Source organism: Sparus aurata, chromosome 17 (assembly GCF_900880675.1).
Source record: "Sparus aurata chromosome 17, fSpaAur1.1, whole genome shotgun sequence".
Lineage (NCBI taxonomy): Eukaryota > Metazoa > Chordata > Actinopteri > Spariformes > Sparidae > Sparus > Sparus aurata.
This window is the reverse complement of record NC_044203.1, coordinates 6,138,389-6,156,361: the sequence shown is the minus strand read 5'-3', so window position 1 is coordinate 6,156,361 and position 17,973 is coordinate 6,138,389. Positions and strand designations below refer to the sequence as shown.

Below are 17,973 nucleotides of genomic sequence, written 5' to 3'. Positions count from 1 at the left end.
TTGAAACATCTCTGGACATCTCTAGTGCATATGGATCCAGCTACACAAACACACACACACACACACACACACACACACACACACTCATGGATGTTGTTGAATAGCCACTGGAGTGTCTTCACAAGGCTATTACAGCCAAAGTGGTATTTTAAGCTGCAACCTCAATCAGGGTTCAAATAGGGAAAAATGACAGGTTTGGGAGTGATTTTTTCCTGCAGGACAATGCTTTTCCAAACACCTTAGGGCATGATTTCCATGCAACAACTGTGGAGAGCTGTTTTGATTGCTTTTCAATCAAGCGAGACAAACACTAATTAGATTTTTTTTTTTTTTAAGGAACTGCAGAAGTATAGGCTTCTTTCATGAAGCGTGAATGACTGGCACTTCTCTGATAGCTTCTGCGACACTCCTCTGTTTGGACCGGTTATTTGCTGTCAAGACCTTATTTTACACACACACATATACATATATATATATATATATATATATATATATATATATATATATATATATATATACACACATATATAAAATAAGGTCTTGACAGCTGAGGAGTTTGGACCGGATAGATAGATAGATAGATAGATAGATAGATAGATAGATAGATAGATAGATAGTAAATTGTCTCAATTTACTGAAAGTGTTTTGAAAGACCATATCAGTCCTAAAAACAGGTCTTTACTTGATTTTGTGGTTGAACCCAGTCCTGTTACCTGTATGCCAGGTGTGGCTTAATCAACCACAGTGAAATAATAGTACGTAACTAATTACATTTAAACAAGAAAGAGGAACCAATAATCAGAAAAATGCAGAATATTTGATTCAACAATGGATCATTGGCAGTGACATTCTTCTTATTCTTCATCAGTGGCGTGGCGTGATGAAAATTTCCAAGGAAGCCTAGTGAGACACGACCTCTAAGCTGTGTATGTTTTACAGGGGTGGGGGCAAAAAATCGTATGTTGCAATTTATATGTTGCTCGGATGAACTATTAGAGCACCCAGCCTCATTTTACCAGGACTTACACACGCTTGTTATCTAACCGACACTTTGAGCACCGACGTGCTCTCTCTCTCTCTCTGTCCCTAAGTCAGTCAATCACTCATACACGCACGCACACACACAGTCCTCATAAACATCTCATTAATGTATGCAACCACCCTCCCAAAAGCACAACCAGCTACTTAATGCACAGCACACATTTGATATTGGAAAGATGCGAATTCATTCACACACTCAATCAGAAGCCGTTAAGTTTTACGTCCACGTCAAACACGACTTGTACGCTCTATGTGAGATACACAAATGCTTTTCACTTTTCAGTTTATATACATAATACTACATGTAAATGTTCATTATACAGCATCCCAACAACCCAGTACCGGTGGCTGTAAACAGCACACCTGACATGTGCATGTATTCAGACAGCCCCGCCCATCACGGCTGCTGTCCATGGTGGTCATTTTCTCCACATAAACAAAACAATAAACAACAACTTCAGTGGATTCACATGCTGCTTAATCAAAGCAAGCAAGACACTATAAGGACTATAATCACATCATTGTGATGCGCACAGAAAAAGATTGTGTTTTCCTCACCCTATTCGTAGAGGAAGGCCATCCTCCTGTCTCTCATGGTGGCAAAGTGATCGATGACGATGTTGTATAACTTCCCACCGGCTTTTAGGTCCTCCACAACAACAGAGTCAATGGATATCTTGGTCAAGTTGACAAGCCTGTCCTGTTCACATGTGTTCCTCAGTTTTGATCCTCTTTAGACAGGAAAATGAGTGCTCTGCTGATGCGCTGGTAGCCGTAATCGTGAGCATACGCTACAGCAGTTTGAAGACCTCGGAGTCAAACTCCACAAAAGCGTGCACCAACTCCACAAAATTGCCCATGTTTGCGCTGCCAGTGGCCTCATTGTGACCCCTGAATGCTTGCTCTTGGCGCGCAAGGTACAGGGCTGCAACGATGAGTCTCATTAAAATATCCAGTTTTTCTTCACCTGCTCATTGTGCTTCTTTGTGCTCAGACATTTTGCCAAATCCAGAGCCTCGTTAATCCAAGCTTGGCGCTACCAGCTAGCCACTCGGTGCGGACATAATTCTCCTCATTGAAAGTCCGAAAACTTTTCTTCATCCCAGTACGGAGCTCTAGTTTTGGTATTGGCCTGCCGTCAGATTTAATTCGGAGTTGCTGCTGTAGAGGCAGTTTAGTAAAATTATTTTTTACTAAATACTCCAAAACTCCACCCTCCATAATTATGCTTAATATTTTTGCTAGCTTACCAAGTATCGACACAAAACAACAACTTCCGTCATTTCGATTGGCGTGATGCCAACAAGTTCGCGGCTTCCCTTAACACTGTCCTGACCAATCACAGGGGAGCAGTGTCGTGACAAAAGCCTCACCTGATTGGTCAATCATTCTTTTTTTTTTCACTAAGGGAGGCCAGCTCAGCTTGGCCTCCTCACAGAGAACAGAGTGCAGTACCATGTTTTCAACGCTAATTCACCACATAACATTTAGAGGGGCGCTGTTTTACACATCATGAAACGCTCAATAATTAATGAAGAGAGACGAGGAGGAGACGACAGACACAACACAGAAGGATTTCGTGAACTGTTAAAAAAGTGTTTTTATTAAATGACGGTTATATTCTGAAAAAAGTGAGGAAGCCTGGCTTCCCTTGGCCTCTGCAAGAAAACGCCACTGTTCTTCATACAAGCCAGGCTCTTATTGGTTGACCTATGGAAGGGGTCTCAAACTGCTAGCCCTCGGGCCACAAATTACTGTTAGTCAGTTCATTGCAAGGTTTCAATAAGTTATTTAGAAAAGAAAACAAGATTTGCTGTTTGCTGTGAAACTGTTAAACAATTATCATATGTATATGTAAATAAACCGCTGTGTATTTTTGTATTATTGTGTTGATAATAATAATAACTAGACAATTCCCCACCGGAAAATCGCGAGAGTGGGCTGTGCGCTTTGCCCCGTGACGAAAAAACTATGAAAGCTACAGCAAAAGTTGAATCCCACGTTGATAATTTGGACTTGTATCTTGTCAACGTATGCCAGAGATGTCGACCTTTGAAATCTTTTTTTCGATCTTTTCACCTGGTCTCATTCATTTCTATGAAGAAGAGTAGAAGCACATCCAGCGTGTGATCGAGATGCACGTTTTAATGTATAATTTGTCTGGGTAAGCTCAAAGGTGAAGTAGAAATTAAGTGACAAAAGTTGTATTATGGAAAAATAGAGAGAGGCTACAGAGAAAGACAGAGAGAGAGAGAGAGAGAGACAGAAGGAAAGAAGGAGAGAGCTTAAATTTCTGTTGAAAAGTGCTTTTCAACACAAATGAAAATCAATTACTCTGAATCAGACTGAGAAATTCAATAGATCTCAATATATTGATGATTGGAAACATTTAAATATTTGAATGGAGACCCTGGCTTGAATGAATGAAAAGATATTTGTTAAATATAGTTTAAATTTTTTGGGAATTATACTGTGTGTGTGTGTTTGTGTGCATGTGAGTGCACGCTTAAGCATGGCTGTGTGTGAGTGTGTGTGTGTACATGTCTCTGTCTGTCTGTCTGTCTGTCTGTCTCCTGTCTGTCTGTCTCTGTCTCATGTGTGTCTCCTGTTTGTCTGTCTGTCTCATGTCTGTCTCCTGTCTGTCTGTCTGTCTCATGTGTGTCTCCTGTCTCTGTCTGTCTCATATGTGTCTTGTGTCTTTCTGTCTGTCTGTCTCATGTGTGTCTCCTGTCTGTCTGTCTCATGTCTGTCTGTCTGTCTGTCTCATGTGTGTCTCCTGTCTGTCTGTCTCATGTCTGTCTGTCTGTCTCATGTGTGTCTCCTGTCTGTCTGTCTGTCTGTCTCATGTGTGTCTCCTGTCTGTCTGTCTGTATGTCTGTCTCATGTGTGTCTCCTGTCTGTCTGTCTGTATGTCTGTCTGTCTGTCTCATGTGTGTCTCCTGTCTGTCTGTCTGTCTCATGTGTGTCTCCTGTCTGTCTGTCTGTCTGTCTGTCTCATGTGTGTCTCCTGTCTGTCTGTCTGTCTGTCACTCTCTCTGTTGGCCCAGCTGATCTCGGTTGCTAGTTGACAGTTGGCAAGGGCCCGTAGCAACGGCCTGGGACAGCTGATTTGAGGGTGATTTCTGCCTCACATCTAGGACGTCAAACTAGTGCTATTTGGTCAAAATCATACATGATATCGGCAAATGTTTTTCACGATCAAGCCAGAAAGGCCTTAAAGAACACACTCATCAAGTTTTGTGGTCCTAGCTTCAGAAATGTGGTAATAGGAGCAGGTTAAAAAAGGTTGCAGTTGCGAAAATTCTCCTCCCGATTTACACTGGAGTGAACGGAGCAGTTGAGAGCTACTCTTGTCGGTTAGAGGCAGATAAATCAAAAAACGTAAATCCTACCGATAAAGTAGACACATTGGGAGAAAGAAGACAAGTGCGGCTACAACTCTGGAAAATATCACTGTTTTTGAGCCTGATTTGTGGGTGGGATCATCACGGAAAGAGAACATTTCTGAGAGATTTCTTGAGTCTCGCTCACTCTGTCAGTTAGCCCCCTCCACTCTGCTGCATGAACATTCCGCCATACACAATCACTGAAAACCCTGAATTTTTCCAAAATCACTCACCATCATTCAAGGGTCACAGTTAAAAATCTACACATCTTAGGAAAAAAGTTCAAATACACTTATATAGCAGTTGGAATGGTGTTTCTAGGTGAACGTATGCCAGAGCAGGAGATGTTTGAAAAACGTTGCAGATTTGCGACTTTTTTGACCTCGTCCCATTCATTTTCCTTATGGGAAATTTATCACAGTTTAAAAAAAAAATATATATATATATATTCTGAAAAACTGAATAATAGCATACCGAGTCAGATCGAGCTGCATGTTGTCCATAGTGGGCTCCGCACAGCCCACTATGGACACCTATAGCTTTGCTATAGAGGTGTCCATAGTAGGCTGGCGAGCACAGCCCCCTAATGAATGAAAATGCAAATTTCAAAAATACCAGCAGTGGCCCCAGGTTGATTTGAGTTTGAGACCTGTGGCCTATGGTATAGAGCAGTGATTCCCAACTTGGGGTCTGGCCCACCCCTAGGGGGGGTGCCAGAGATCGCAGGAGGTGCACACAACTTTGTCTGCTCTGAGGTTGTGAGGTTACCAAAATTATATTTGTGCACATTAAATTCCAATAACACACACCCAACTGGATAATCAAAACTCTGTATAATCGAAATTGAAACATATTTTTGGTCCACATTTAAATGTATTAAGCGATTTATGACCAACACCCCTATGAGGTAAGCCTATTCTGGTCAAAAATTAAACTGTGTGTGTGTGTAGTTTACTTATACTTGTACTTTTGAGACTTAAGTACATTTGTTACCAAAAAATTACTTACAGTGTCCATCATCCGTCACCTGTTGACAGACACTGGCGGTGAGGGAAGCTGTCAAGCTAACGAAGGAGGGCTTTTGGGCTTGTTTGGCCGAAGGGGTCTTCTGAAGCAGCAGACAGGTACAGAGAGATCAGAAGAGCTGCATCCTCTGCAGTTGCTGAAGCAAAAACCCAGGTGTAGGAGGTGTCCGGGGAGGCCATGGAGAAAGTCTTTCAGTTGGCCTCAAGGAAATTGTGGCAAACCATCCCAAAACTCAGGAAGGGAAAGCAGGAATTAGTCCAGGCTGTGCTCAGCAGGGGAGGAGAGCTGCTGACCAGGATTGGGGATATTGTTGAGCGGTGGAAAGAGCACTTTGAGTAGCTCCTGAATCCAACTAACATGTCCTCTTAAGTAGCAGGCAGGGTCTGAAGATACAGGGGAATTCTCATCCATATCACTGGCAGAGGTCAAGGCAAGCTGCACAGTGGATAAGATTTGCCCTGAGATGCTGAAGGGTCTGGAAATTGTTGGGCTGTCTTGGTTGACATGCCTCTTAAGTGTCATCTGAAGGTCTGGTACAGTTTCTTTAGAGTGGCAGACTGGGGTGGCGGTTCCCATCCTCACGAAAGGGGACCATAGGGTGAGCTCCAATTACCGGGGTATCACATTGCTCAGACTCACTGGGAAAGTTTACTCCAGGGTGCTGGAAAGGAACCTGCAGTAGATTGGTGAAAGTCTGAAAATGGTGGATTATCCCCTCTTGTTGGGGAGACAGCTCCTGCCCCAAGTGAAGGAGTCTAAGTATCTCAGGGTTTTGTTCATAGAGTGATGGGTGAACGGAGTGTGAGATGGACAGGAGGTTTGGTGTGGTGCCAGCAGCACTGCTACTGTGGCTCGGGGATAGAGCCAACATCTTGTTACCATTGAGTTTGGCTCTTTGGGTTTTAGTACAAATTACCAAGACTCGTTGGATACTCGTTTGTAGTCATTCAGAAGTGAGGCATCTGAAATGTACACAACGTGAGCACTGGGATTTCAACATTTGTAAGCATTACGATATTTTTAACGAGACTGCTGGACATCTCGAGTTGTGTTTGTGGTGACTTGAGTGTCCCTTGATAATCAGTGTATTATAACTGGACTGGACCAACACATTCTCTGTTCCTATGGGTCAGAGGAATGCAAAATATATTGAGAGGACACGCAAAAGTAGTCAAATGCATACATATTTGTAAATTAATTACATGATTCTAGAAGACATAATAGATTGTCTGCAGCCCTTTGTTCATTATCAGAGCTGCAGCTGGGCAGCAACTATTTTATCTTACGTCATTAGGTTTTGCTGAAGACTCTTGACTCGGACTAATGTCTTTATTTATTTATGTATTTCTTTACTACAAATGGCTGGGAAAATGTTTTACACCACGTCATGTCATGTCATGTCATGTCATCTCTTCTCATAAAAGAACCTAAACGCAATATTGTCTATGACTCGGGGTCAAGAACAAGGAAATTGATAATGTAAAAGCAATGTAGCGTTGGCAGTGTAAAGAATAAGAATGATGTATAACCTCCCTCCACTTCTGCTCCAACCTGCAGATTTCTGGATTCTAACATGGTTGTTACAGACGGGCTACACAATACCTTTGACTAACAAGCATTTACAGTTCACACTGAAACAAGCACAAAGAGCACAACAGTGCCATGTATTGGATTATACTGTTATTTGTGACACAAGTAGAAGTAGTAACACCCTGTTTGCCAATGTTTTATTTTTAAAGTTAAATCCTTTTCTCTGTTTCCTGAAAATAACAGTATGATCTAGGCTAAATTAAAGGTACATTGGCAAACATTGCAATGTTTTAAGATCATTATTTTATTTGAGTTTAGAAGCCATTTTTGAAAAATGTCCTGGAATGCTCTCTTTAAATCCAATTTAATGAAAAAATATTAATCATTAATTTCCTTTCAAAAACTACTAGTCATATCTGCGCACATATTAGTAAAATGTATTTATATAGCTTTGAATATAATTTCTGTAATTTCGAATTTGTTAACACTTCATTTTAAAGGTCCACCTTTTGGTACATAGGTGGTAATAAGCAAGTAACATGATTGAAAATTCTTTGAAAGCATTTAGAATTTTTACAATAATTAGCCTCAAAGTTTATTGAAAATGGACTAAATATTATTTGAAAATGATATTCTGCTTTATTCTATTAAGCAGTTAATAAATACACTGTGAAAATGTTCAGCTGCTTTCTGACACATCGGCTGATCATTCCATTCTAATGTAGTTTCGGTGTAAGTTCCCCTCACAGGCCTCTGCATTGAAGTGAGTTGTTGCATTTTAATTTCCAGCTAGCCTCTTCCCAACTTCTGCAGGTAATAAATTGAAGTACACATTTTAATTAAAGTTATATTTAATATATAAATCGAAACTTCACAAAAAATGATGCAAACAAATATGCTTCAAATACACATTTCGGTTTTGGCAAATGCATTTCCATGTGCCATCCAAATGAATTCTATATATAGTGAGAATACATTCCCTATTTCTCTTTCCTTGATCTCTCACTCTTTTTCTCTTGCTACATTTATATATTGTACATTTAATCCATACGCTCTCCTGCTCTTCCCACTCTTGGAATACACATTAACATGGGTTGAAATACTAGATTTCCTCTAATACATTTTTTTCCCTGCCAAATAAATCACTAGTCATGCTGCAAGCTATTTTCAGCAAATCTTTTATCAGTGGATAATATGTCAATAGAAACATTATAAAATATCCATGGCCATTGTGCTCTTAGCCTGAAAAAATGTAGATCTACACATCTGACTTTGGATGTAAGGCTTTGATTCGGACAACATGCTATCGATATTTCTCTGAACATGAACAAACCCTTGCTGCGGTGGTGGACTGATGTGTCATGTGCTGTATTCTATGTTAATGACAATCTGTTTCTCCTGCTTCTGTCTCGGCTTGCAGACGGACGCCGCGCTGATGTACGATGCTGTGCACGTGGTGGCCGTGGCTGTGCAGCAGTCTCAGCAGATCACTGTCAGCTCATTACAGTGCAACCGACACAAGCCCTGGCGCTTTGGGAACCGCTTCATGGCCCTCATCAAAGAGGTAGATGCTTCTCTACCTGCTACCTGTTATGTCTTCTCTCTCAACATACTGAGCACCGTCACACAAAACACATAAGCTCTCAGGGAAGCAGACGGAGATTAAATTATTATTATAGATTACTTATCTTGGTATTTATGTACATGAAATACATGTTTATTGTCTGTGTACATATACAGTATATTCCCAAGAGAAGTGTAGCCATCTTGAGCCTGCTCTCTGAATTTCACCCTAAATCACCCATGCAAAAACAGAAACACATTATCTATATATTTGGTAATTGCCTCACAGTTAGCTACATTTGTTAAACTAGGGCCGTTAATTCTGATATCTCTGTATATGGAACGGCCAAGGATTAAGCAACCTATACTTAGGGATCTCTAACCCTCTGTTTGCCTTAAGTTTGCAAAGATCATGAGAAGACTGCTAAGAAACAAACTGTGTGGTGAGTGTTAGTATGCAATGGGGTCCATATTATATATAAATATATATATATATATATATATATATATATATATATATATATATATATATATATATATCTATACAGTGTTGGGAAGATTACTTTGGAAAGTTAGTTTGTTACAATTACAAGTTACCTTGTTGAAAATGTAATCGTAGTGTAACTATTTCAATTACTTTCTCAAAGTAATGTAACTAATTACATTTGATTACATTTTGATTACTTTTCTTAATTTTGAATGAAATCTCTCAACTGCTAACCATTTTCACATTTTAAGACCTATAGTGTGATAGACCTTTCAGTTCAAAGGTTTAACCATATATTATGAGTCTGACCTTAGGCCTGTGCTGTGAAGGAGGCTCACTTCCTCACTAAATGGAGCGACAACTGGCTGATTTCAGCCATGAGGAGCAGGTTGTTTTAATGGAGAGAGTATGAGCGATACAAAAAAGCCTGATCACAGCCTGAAGCAACAGTGTTGCTGCAAATATGACAAGAGGAGGCTGATTTTAATTTCTGACAGCTCTACATTGAGCTGCTTTTAAATATGAAGCTTTAGAGCAACAACAACAACTGTTGTTTTAAACTGTGTTTTATGCTGTTTTCATATATATTTCACTGATCGCAATTATAAAATGCCAGTGTGTGTTTTATTGAAAGCGAGGCTGGGTTTGCCTTTGAAAATAGGTTACAGTGGGTTTTTTAGGTGCTGTAGCTACAAGCAAATCTCATGTTGTCTCTGTACAAAGACCTTTTTAAATGTGAGAAAACAGAGTAGACCTACTCAAGATTTGCGTTTGGGCAACACATAACAGGTAAAACAATTAATTTATTCATGGCCACATGAAGTTAAATTATCTGTCCTGCTGCGAGCACACAACTTCTTTCAGTGGTGACTGACTGTATATAAAAGTAAATAGGCTATAGCCTAATAAATGACCTCCTGACGCGAGTCGGATCATCAGCTGAGCAGCGTATCTCCTCAGCTGAACATCTGTAGGCGGAGACCTCAGAGAGAAAGTAAACAGCAGCGGATCTGCGCGATCTCTCCCTCCGTACAAATGCTCCGTTCTGATCCAGCTCCACTGGACTTTCAAAGTAAAGGTGACGTCAGCTGTAAATGAGTTAAATAGTGAAACAGCGGCGCTTTTATAGCCGATTTTATTATTAAACTCTGAACAGAACCTGGTCGGGACCAGGTTATGAGCTAAGCATAAGTTATCATGTTGATCTAGCTGGGTTGTCTGTATTAAGTGTTTTTCGTATTTCCAGCCCAGGAACATCTTGTGCGCCGCCGACACTGATGCTGCTGAGACTGCCACTGTACGGTTTGTCGGTTGAGTCGAATGGCACATGACCAGAGAGAGCCAATCACAAGCGTCAGTTTTGGAAGGAGGATGTTAATATGAAAAAAACTAAAAACAAACATGAATCCAGGGGGGCGAAAAACTATTTGATAAATCCGAGCTTTTGCGGCGATTTTTCAAATGTAACTTAAGTTGTAATCATTGAAATTTCCAAAAGCAACTGTAATTTAATTACATATTTTCTCCCAGTAATGTAACGGATTACAATTACGTACATTTTGTAATTAAATTACGTAACGTCGTTACATGTAATTCGTTACTCCCCAACACTGTATATATATATATATATATGTATATGTATGTATATATATATATATATATATATATATATATACATACATATGTATGTATATGTATGTATATATATATATATATATATATATATATATATATATATATATATATATATATATATATATATATATATATTATATATGTTTGGCTTGCAAATGATATTTGAGACTCGGCGTACTTCAATGGTTACTCATTTAATGTCGACAGTACGTGCAGATAACTTTTGTCCTATCGACCGAACCATCTGGCAGTGTTTTGAAAGAATTTGCTGTTCTTAAGTCCTTTCTCCTTTTCCTTTCACTTTCGCTTTTCTGTCCACCGTGTTTTTCCCGAACGCCAACCCTGCTTCTTCTTCTTCTGATTCCCTTTCTTATTCTTCTGCCACCCTCTGCATCAAGACTACAGGTGCCATCGCCGGCCGTAAATCAAACAATGTGCGTTTTTTTTTTTTTAATACCGAGCATTAATCGCGTGTTAAAAAAATTTACGCCGTTAAGAGGATGTTGCGTTAACGAGTTATTAACGCGTTAACTTTGACAGCCCTAATACATATATATATATATATATATATATATATATATACATATATATATACACACATATATAATGTGTGTGTGTGTGTGTATATATATATGTATAGTGTGTGTGTGTGTGTGTGTGTGTGTGTATATATATATATGAATATATGAGACATTAATTTACACTCATTTACATTTCATTTTACTTCAAGTTAGTTATAGATCCACGTTGTCATAAACATTCAAACCACCAGTGTCACTCATGCACTTGACCTTCGGTGCTTGCACTTGTAGAAGAAGTGTACTAATCATCCTGTAAAACCCTTTCAGTTGTAAAATTAAATCAATATTTCCTCAGTCAGTACAGTCTCACCATCACATTCCGCTCCCCAAGAAGCGCAGCAGAGAGGGACAGACTGTTTGGTAACTAACTGATCTAATTATCATCATCGATGGTAGAAATCCAAGATTACATCAAATGTAGTATGATTTTTGTTTTCATGCAGTTGTGTGTGAAATCCCTGCAGTGGACACGACTGTGCTGTCAGGTGCACACTGGGCACTCTGTGTTGGAGACACTAGAGACGGTGTAGTCCTTACACACACACTCTGCCTTCTCTCCTCAGCTCTCCTGGTACATCCCCACCACCTGCACATATGGATTGTAAAAATGATCAAAGCCTGAAAATAAAGCCAGTGACAGCCCTCGCACAGTCGTAAGACTCTATATCCTCATTGTGAGTCCTGATCATGATGCAGGCTGAGTTTACAGTGACAAAACTTATGAATAGTGTCCATGTATCAAACTTCCATTTTCAAATGAAGGTCAGGGTTACCACTGATTGGACAACATGGATGGAAAAATTAATAACAGGTGTTTTCTAACCTCCAACTCAGACACTAACATTTATGTGCCAGAAATCAGCATTTTCTTCCTCTTGCTCTTTGATTTACTGTCTAGGACCATTGATGAGAGGCCTGATCCATGTGCGCACATTTCCAGCTTGATTTGGGATTTATTAAAGGAAATTGTTGCACCCCCACACACCCACTTCCAACAGCTATGCTCTTCACAAAGTTACATGCCACTATCTTTGAAATATTATCCACTAGGCCTGGGCGATATGGTTGGAAAGTCTACCATGATAATGAAGTGTCATATTGTCATATGTAGATAATTACTGACCTTTTTTAATCATCTGTGCTACTGTTATCAAAAGACTGGGTGAAATGTCAAATTTAATCTCTTTATTTTATATTTAACCACTTAATCAATGCCCACAGGTTATAATTATGTATCGTATGAACAATGAAAATCACACAAATAAATTAAAATACTGCCATACCGGTGAACTGACCTGCCCTTTTTTGCACCAGCAGTGCAATACATGTGAAATTTGATAGTAAGCATTAATAGAAATAATTTTAAAAGCACGCACATAATTCAAATGAAGTACATTGTTGTTTTACTGGGGTCACTTCTGAACCCCTTATAGACTTCTTGAGGTCAGCTGACCCCTGTTTCAGAACCTCTTTGCTGGCTGAAGTGAAGTTTTTTGTAGAACTCTTACCCTTAGTGCCTCTTTTTTAGAATCTTCAACTAGACCAAAACCTCCTTAAAAGCATCAACCACCTATTTTGTGGCAGTGAAACCAAAGGGTCACTGTGCTGGTGTGCAATGGTGCTGGATGCTTTCGCTGAGGTGCATAGGAATGTGCCCCACAGCAAAGCACCCAATTGAAATGTGACTTCTTTGAATCCAGTAACATGTTTCTCAGCCTCTCTAAAGTCAAGGTTACTCTGTGCCTTTGATAAAATAGTGTTCTCCACTTGATGCTCGAACCTTTTACTGGTTCTGTCCAAAAAAAAGCTTTTACGTTTTCTCTTGATTTGTAAATGAGATCAAAAATGTTTCCTTTTAGTAATTTTGGCTATGACTTCATAGCTCTCAACTCTGCCTTTCATTATATACAAGCTGTTTAAGGGCTTGCTTAGGACATAAACAAACAGACCTAACCTAGTCGTTAATGTTTTATTTTGTAAAATGTTGCCACAAAGACATTGATTTTTTTAATTTTTGTTTTTGAAAACTTTCCTGAAATCAAGTCCGATAGTAATGTGTAAATCAATATCAGCTAACAGCAGTGGTAGACTGACTATCCATTTGCAGGCTAATAAAAATCCTGTTAAAATATACCAATACAAAAGGAGTGATATTAATGTGAAATTGAGCATATTGGTTAGCTTAAAAACAACATGAACATCCCCTAGAGTCAGAGGCGGCCATACCTCAAAATATAAAGATAATAAAATAGAGTAATGATATGCTTAATTCTAAATGTTGTTGCGTTATTATTTATTTGTTTATTTATTTTCCTATTGCTTTGTTGTTTGTCTTTAGTTTCAGAGGGTGGCTCTAACGGAGATAAGCATTGAGGTGATTGATTTTACAAAGGTTAAGCCTCTAAGGACCGTGACAGTGCTGACATTTGTCAGGCAGTCTGGTTGTTATTTTTATATCTCTTTTCTTTCGATTGAGATTTTGAGGTAAAGGTGGTGCTATACATATCAAGGGTGACAATAACATTAGGAACTGATGTACACCAAATGTCATGGAAACCAGTCCAGTAGTTGTTGCGAATGAATGAATGCAAAGCAGGCAAGTGGAAAACATTTGGTCTCATAGTGATGTAAAAGGAAAGTTCAGTGGGTCACCAATATACAACAGAATTATCAACTAAGAATAATAAATGTCTACAGCAGACTGAAGTCTGGTCAATGGTTCTGATTGTAATGTGCACAACATTACATTATGTCCTGACAATGGCTATATTCCTAAAATAATGTGAGATTTAGTTCTCTTACAAACTTTACATATTGGGCAAAGACTGTGAGAAGCTGTTACTAAATGCGAGCTCATTTTTGCCTCTGGACCACGGACAGATCATGGAATGTTCAAAATGGAAATGGTTAATCCTCTCAGGAGTATAGATGTGCTAACTAAGTTTCACGGCCATTGATATTTTTAGTTTACAATTTCAAATCATGACCTGACATGAATAAAGTTGCACCAATTGCAATTTCCTTGGTTGATTCAGATTTCCAAATTTTTAAAAGGGCGACTTGACTATTAAATAACTTTTAACATCTGCTTAGAAACATCGCTAGAATACAGGACCTTCTCTCCATCTCACTCACACAAGACTCAAAATAAAGTGCTCCATTAGCTGATTGCTAAGCATTTACACAGTGAATTACAGCATCTCCGGGACTCCAACAGTGAATGTTAAAAACAGAAAGGGTTTGTATGTAATGTACTGCAGTTGAGTGAGTCAGTGGGAACAAAACATTGGTGGTTAAGATTCATACAATGGAGCCTATTGTTTTTCTATATTAAAAAAGCATAATTCCTAATCTTCAGCTACTATGTTTTACTTTCCCACTTTCGCTCTGTATCTGTGATGAACCACTCATACGAGAAACGCAATAAAGACTCACATAAATTAGGTTTCTTTATGTTTGGACTAGCACTGGGGCAGTGTGTGGCATAAGTGCAAATTTGACCGGCACAGTGTCTATCAGAGTAGGTTATGGCCTATCATGCCAAAAAACAGCAGTTTTTCCGGTCTCTGGCTGATCAATCTGTGAATCTCTAGACATGTATGTCCCTGCTGTGGCATGATGTTAAGACACCAACATTTACAGGACTCCTCCTCTGGGAACTATAAATATCCATACTAGATTTCGTGGCAAATGTAGCAGATAACATGACAATATAATGTCTGTATAATGACTGTTTGTGGATAAGAAAATCCACATATTATTAGCTTGCCTCAACAGTTGATAGATATGCCTCCCCTCATCCTCTGTGACTGTCATTCATAATAATTCTCCACTGGAGCGACATATCCTTGTTTCTGTGAACAGCGCTGGTAACAATGGAGAGACATTCAGACTCTGAGTCAAAGTAGTATGACAAATGCTTTCCAGCACAGTTGTCTGTACTGAGTGAGTAACTTCCAGATCTGTGACTCCCACTCATCTGACTAAAGATAGGCCCTGAAGTCCCCGGCTTCCAGTCGGAGCAGCATTGTGAGGATTTGCTGTACCTGAGAAAAAAAGCCTTTCCTGCTCTGAGCCACTTTCATGCTACATTGTATCCTATCACACCCCTAAATATCTGTAAAGATTGGGTAATTGCCTTCCCACTGTTACAAATGCAGTCCCACAGAGTGTGTAGGCACCTTGATGCCAGAGAAGACTGTACAGAAAGAAACAGTGTGTAGAAGAGGGAGAAATTGAAAGAGGGTGTTTGTTCACATTCTTTGACTGCTTTCCCTCAACCATTGCAATCAAAAAGATATTTGAAAGTGGAGTGGCAGACTTGATGCTGATGGTTGGATGTTTTCGTTGATATTCTCTGTGTCTCTGCCTCTCTCTCTCATTAGGCCCACTGGGATGGCCTGACAGGGAGAATCACTTTCAACCGGACCAACGGCTTGAGGACAGACTTTGACCTCGATGTCATCAGTCTGAAGGAGGAGGGGCTTGAGAAGGTGTGTGTGTGTGTGTGTGTGTGTTTGTGCCCTTCTGAGCGACAACTTGATGATGAGATAGAACATATTAAATTAATGTGTGAATGTACCAGTGATTCATCGAAGATCAACACACAAGTAGTGCAGTACATCTGGATTAAACTCAGATCAGGACACAAAACAGGTCTGAGACTCTCTTCAGTCAAATCTGATATCTTAATATAATACTATACATACAGAGTGTAGATTGAAAGAGTTATTTATGTCTGCGTTATTCTCTCCATCTGTGTGAGCCCTTCAGAGGTCCCTTCTTTTTCAGTTCCAATCTTTTTCAGTGTGACATAGCATGATAGTGTTTCCCTCGACAGTGTTTTCTTACTAAGCGGCGGTGAGGGATACTACCTCTTTGTTGCCGCATTTGGCTCACTATTCAGAAAAGGAGATCTTGCCTCCTTTTTTTTGTGAATTTGTCTGCTGGAAGGTTTTTTTGCAGGCCAGCATCCTTTTACACAAATGTCGAGTGACAAGTAAGAATAGAGATGTTAGATCCAGCTAGCTAACAATACAATCTGACTGTCTGTCTGTGTGTTTATGCGACAAATCAAACTTATTTCAAAGCTTGCAAGGAACTCAAGCTGCTTTTCTTATTTCACTCAGAACCCTCTCATGTTTACTCTTCTCTCTGTGCATGATAAGAGAAGGCACAAAAGATATGTTTAATCAGTGGTGATGGCGTGTATCTGTAAAGAGATAAAAAAAAAATGATCCAGTAAGGTCATTTAGACTAAAAGATGGATGCGTATGGAACTAATCAAATGCAGAGACTGTGCACAGTTAAGGTTTTACAACTCTAGAATCTTTTTTTGCCCTTCTGGCTCAAAAGATAGAGTGGTCATCAACCAATCACAGGGTTGGTGATTTCATCCCCAGCTCCTTCGGTCCACATATAGGAAGTGTCCTTAAGAAAGACACTGAACCACATGTTACTACAGATGGGCAGGTGAGCACCTTGGCAGCTCATCACCATACATGTGTGACTGTGTGTGCGAATGGGTGAGTGAAAAGTAAGTTGTAAAGTGCCTTGTCCATTAAAGTAGAAAGATGCAGTCTATTTATCATGGTGGCAATCATTTCCTCCCTATGTTAACAGACCTCCTGCAGGTTGTGCTCTACTGGCAGCAGGAGAACTTGCTGACAAGATTAAATCCATAATGAGTAAAGAACAAAATGTTTTGACAATGTGCAGTAGTGCCAGTAATCAATGAGAGCTGTGACAGATACAGAGAGATAGTCAGTCAGTAGTTTTGATTGTAGTTTATTTTGTAGTCACGAGCACATTGAGCTTTTGAACATAAGAAATAAAAGCATGAAAAGCAAAAGGCTAATGTAGGAACTGGGGAAATATTTTTTTTATGCTCTGTTCATGAAAGTAAGCACATCTAAAAAACTAAAACACATATACATATTAAAACATATTTTGTGCATGTTTCTACATCTACAATTTTGGTAGATCAATATGTGCTGTGCTCTCACTTAGTAAAATGTGTTCAAAGCTTAATCACGATGATACATTTTAAGTAATTTCAAATGAGTTGAGGAGGGTCAACTATTTTGCAGACATTTGCGTTTTCATTTGACTTTGCGATCCGAACAGTGGCTTACATTCCATCAGTTTACTGTGAGGGATCCAGCAAGGACAGACACGTGTCTTAGCTGTCCATGTGGATATAAATATACTGAAGAGGAGTTTGCATGTTAATGATCTGTATGTGTAGCCCCTGTCACTTTACTTTTATGTAGTTCAAAATGTTGTGCTGCTCAACGTGGAAACTTATTGGATTGTAACTTTTAAAGATTTGGCTAACATCCAAGCAAAATCTAAACTCCACCCGTCTCACATGAATAGGTGCATCTATAGTTTACATCTTTTCCTAGGAAAGACATCTCTCTAGTGTTCCACACTCAATTTTAGATTCATGAGATTATCAGTGGGAAGAGAAGCTGCTAACACCGCCGATACAAATAATATTCTCAAATGAAACTGCAAACACTTCACACTTCAGCATCCTCACTGGTGCTCGCCTCTCAGCAGTTCCTGACCTCTGGTCTGTGTGCTGTGTGCGCCTGCACCTCCATGAATAATTTACTCTATTAATAAAAACCCCTTCAGAAGCCCTCCAGCCTCGTGAAGCCTGAATTAAAGAGTTGATTTGCAATTACAAAGCCTATCTCAGGCCCTCACACGGGGCATC

General features: G+C 39.4%; 1 protein-coding gene across 4 annotated transcripts in view; it reads left to right on the top strand.

The window, feature by feature from the left end:
• grik2 (glutamate receptor, ionotropic, kainate 2) overlaps window positions 1-17,973 on the top strand; it is a 327,295-nt gene that overhangs the window by 188,168 nt on the left and 121,154 nt on the right. For all 4 annotated transcript variants that reach the window (XM_030394698.1, XM_030394701.1, XM_030394700.1 and 1 more), the window contains 2 exons: window positions 8,404-8,547; window positions 15,635-15,742. In XM_030394698.1, coding sequence (XP_030250558.1) covers window positions 8,404-8,547; window positions 15,635-15,742 — 252 coding nt within the window. The remainder of the gene's footprint in view (window positions 1-8,403; window positions 8,548-15,634; window positions 15,743-17,973) is intronic.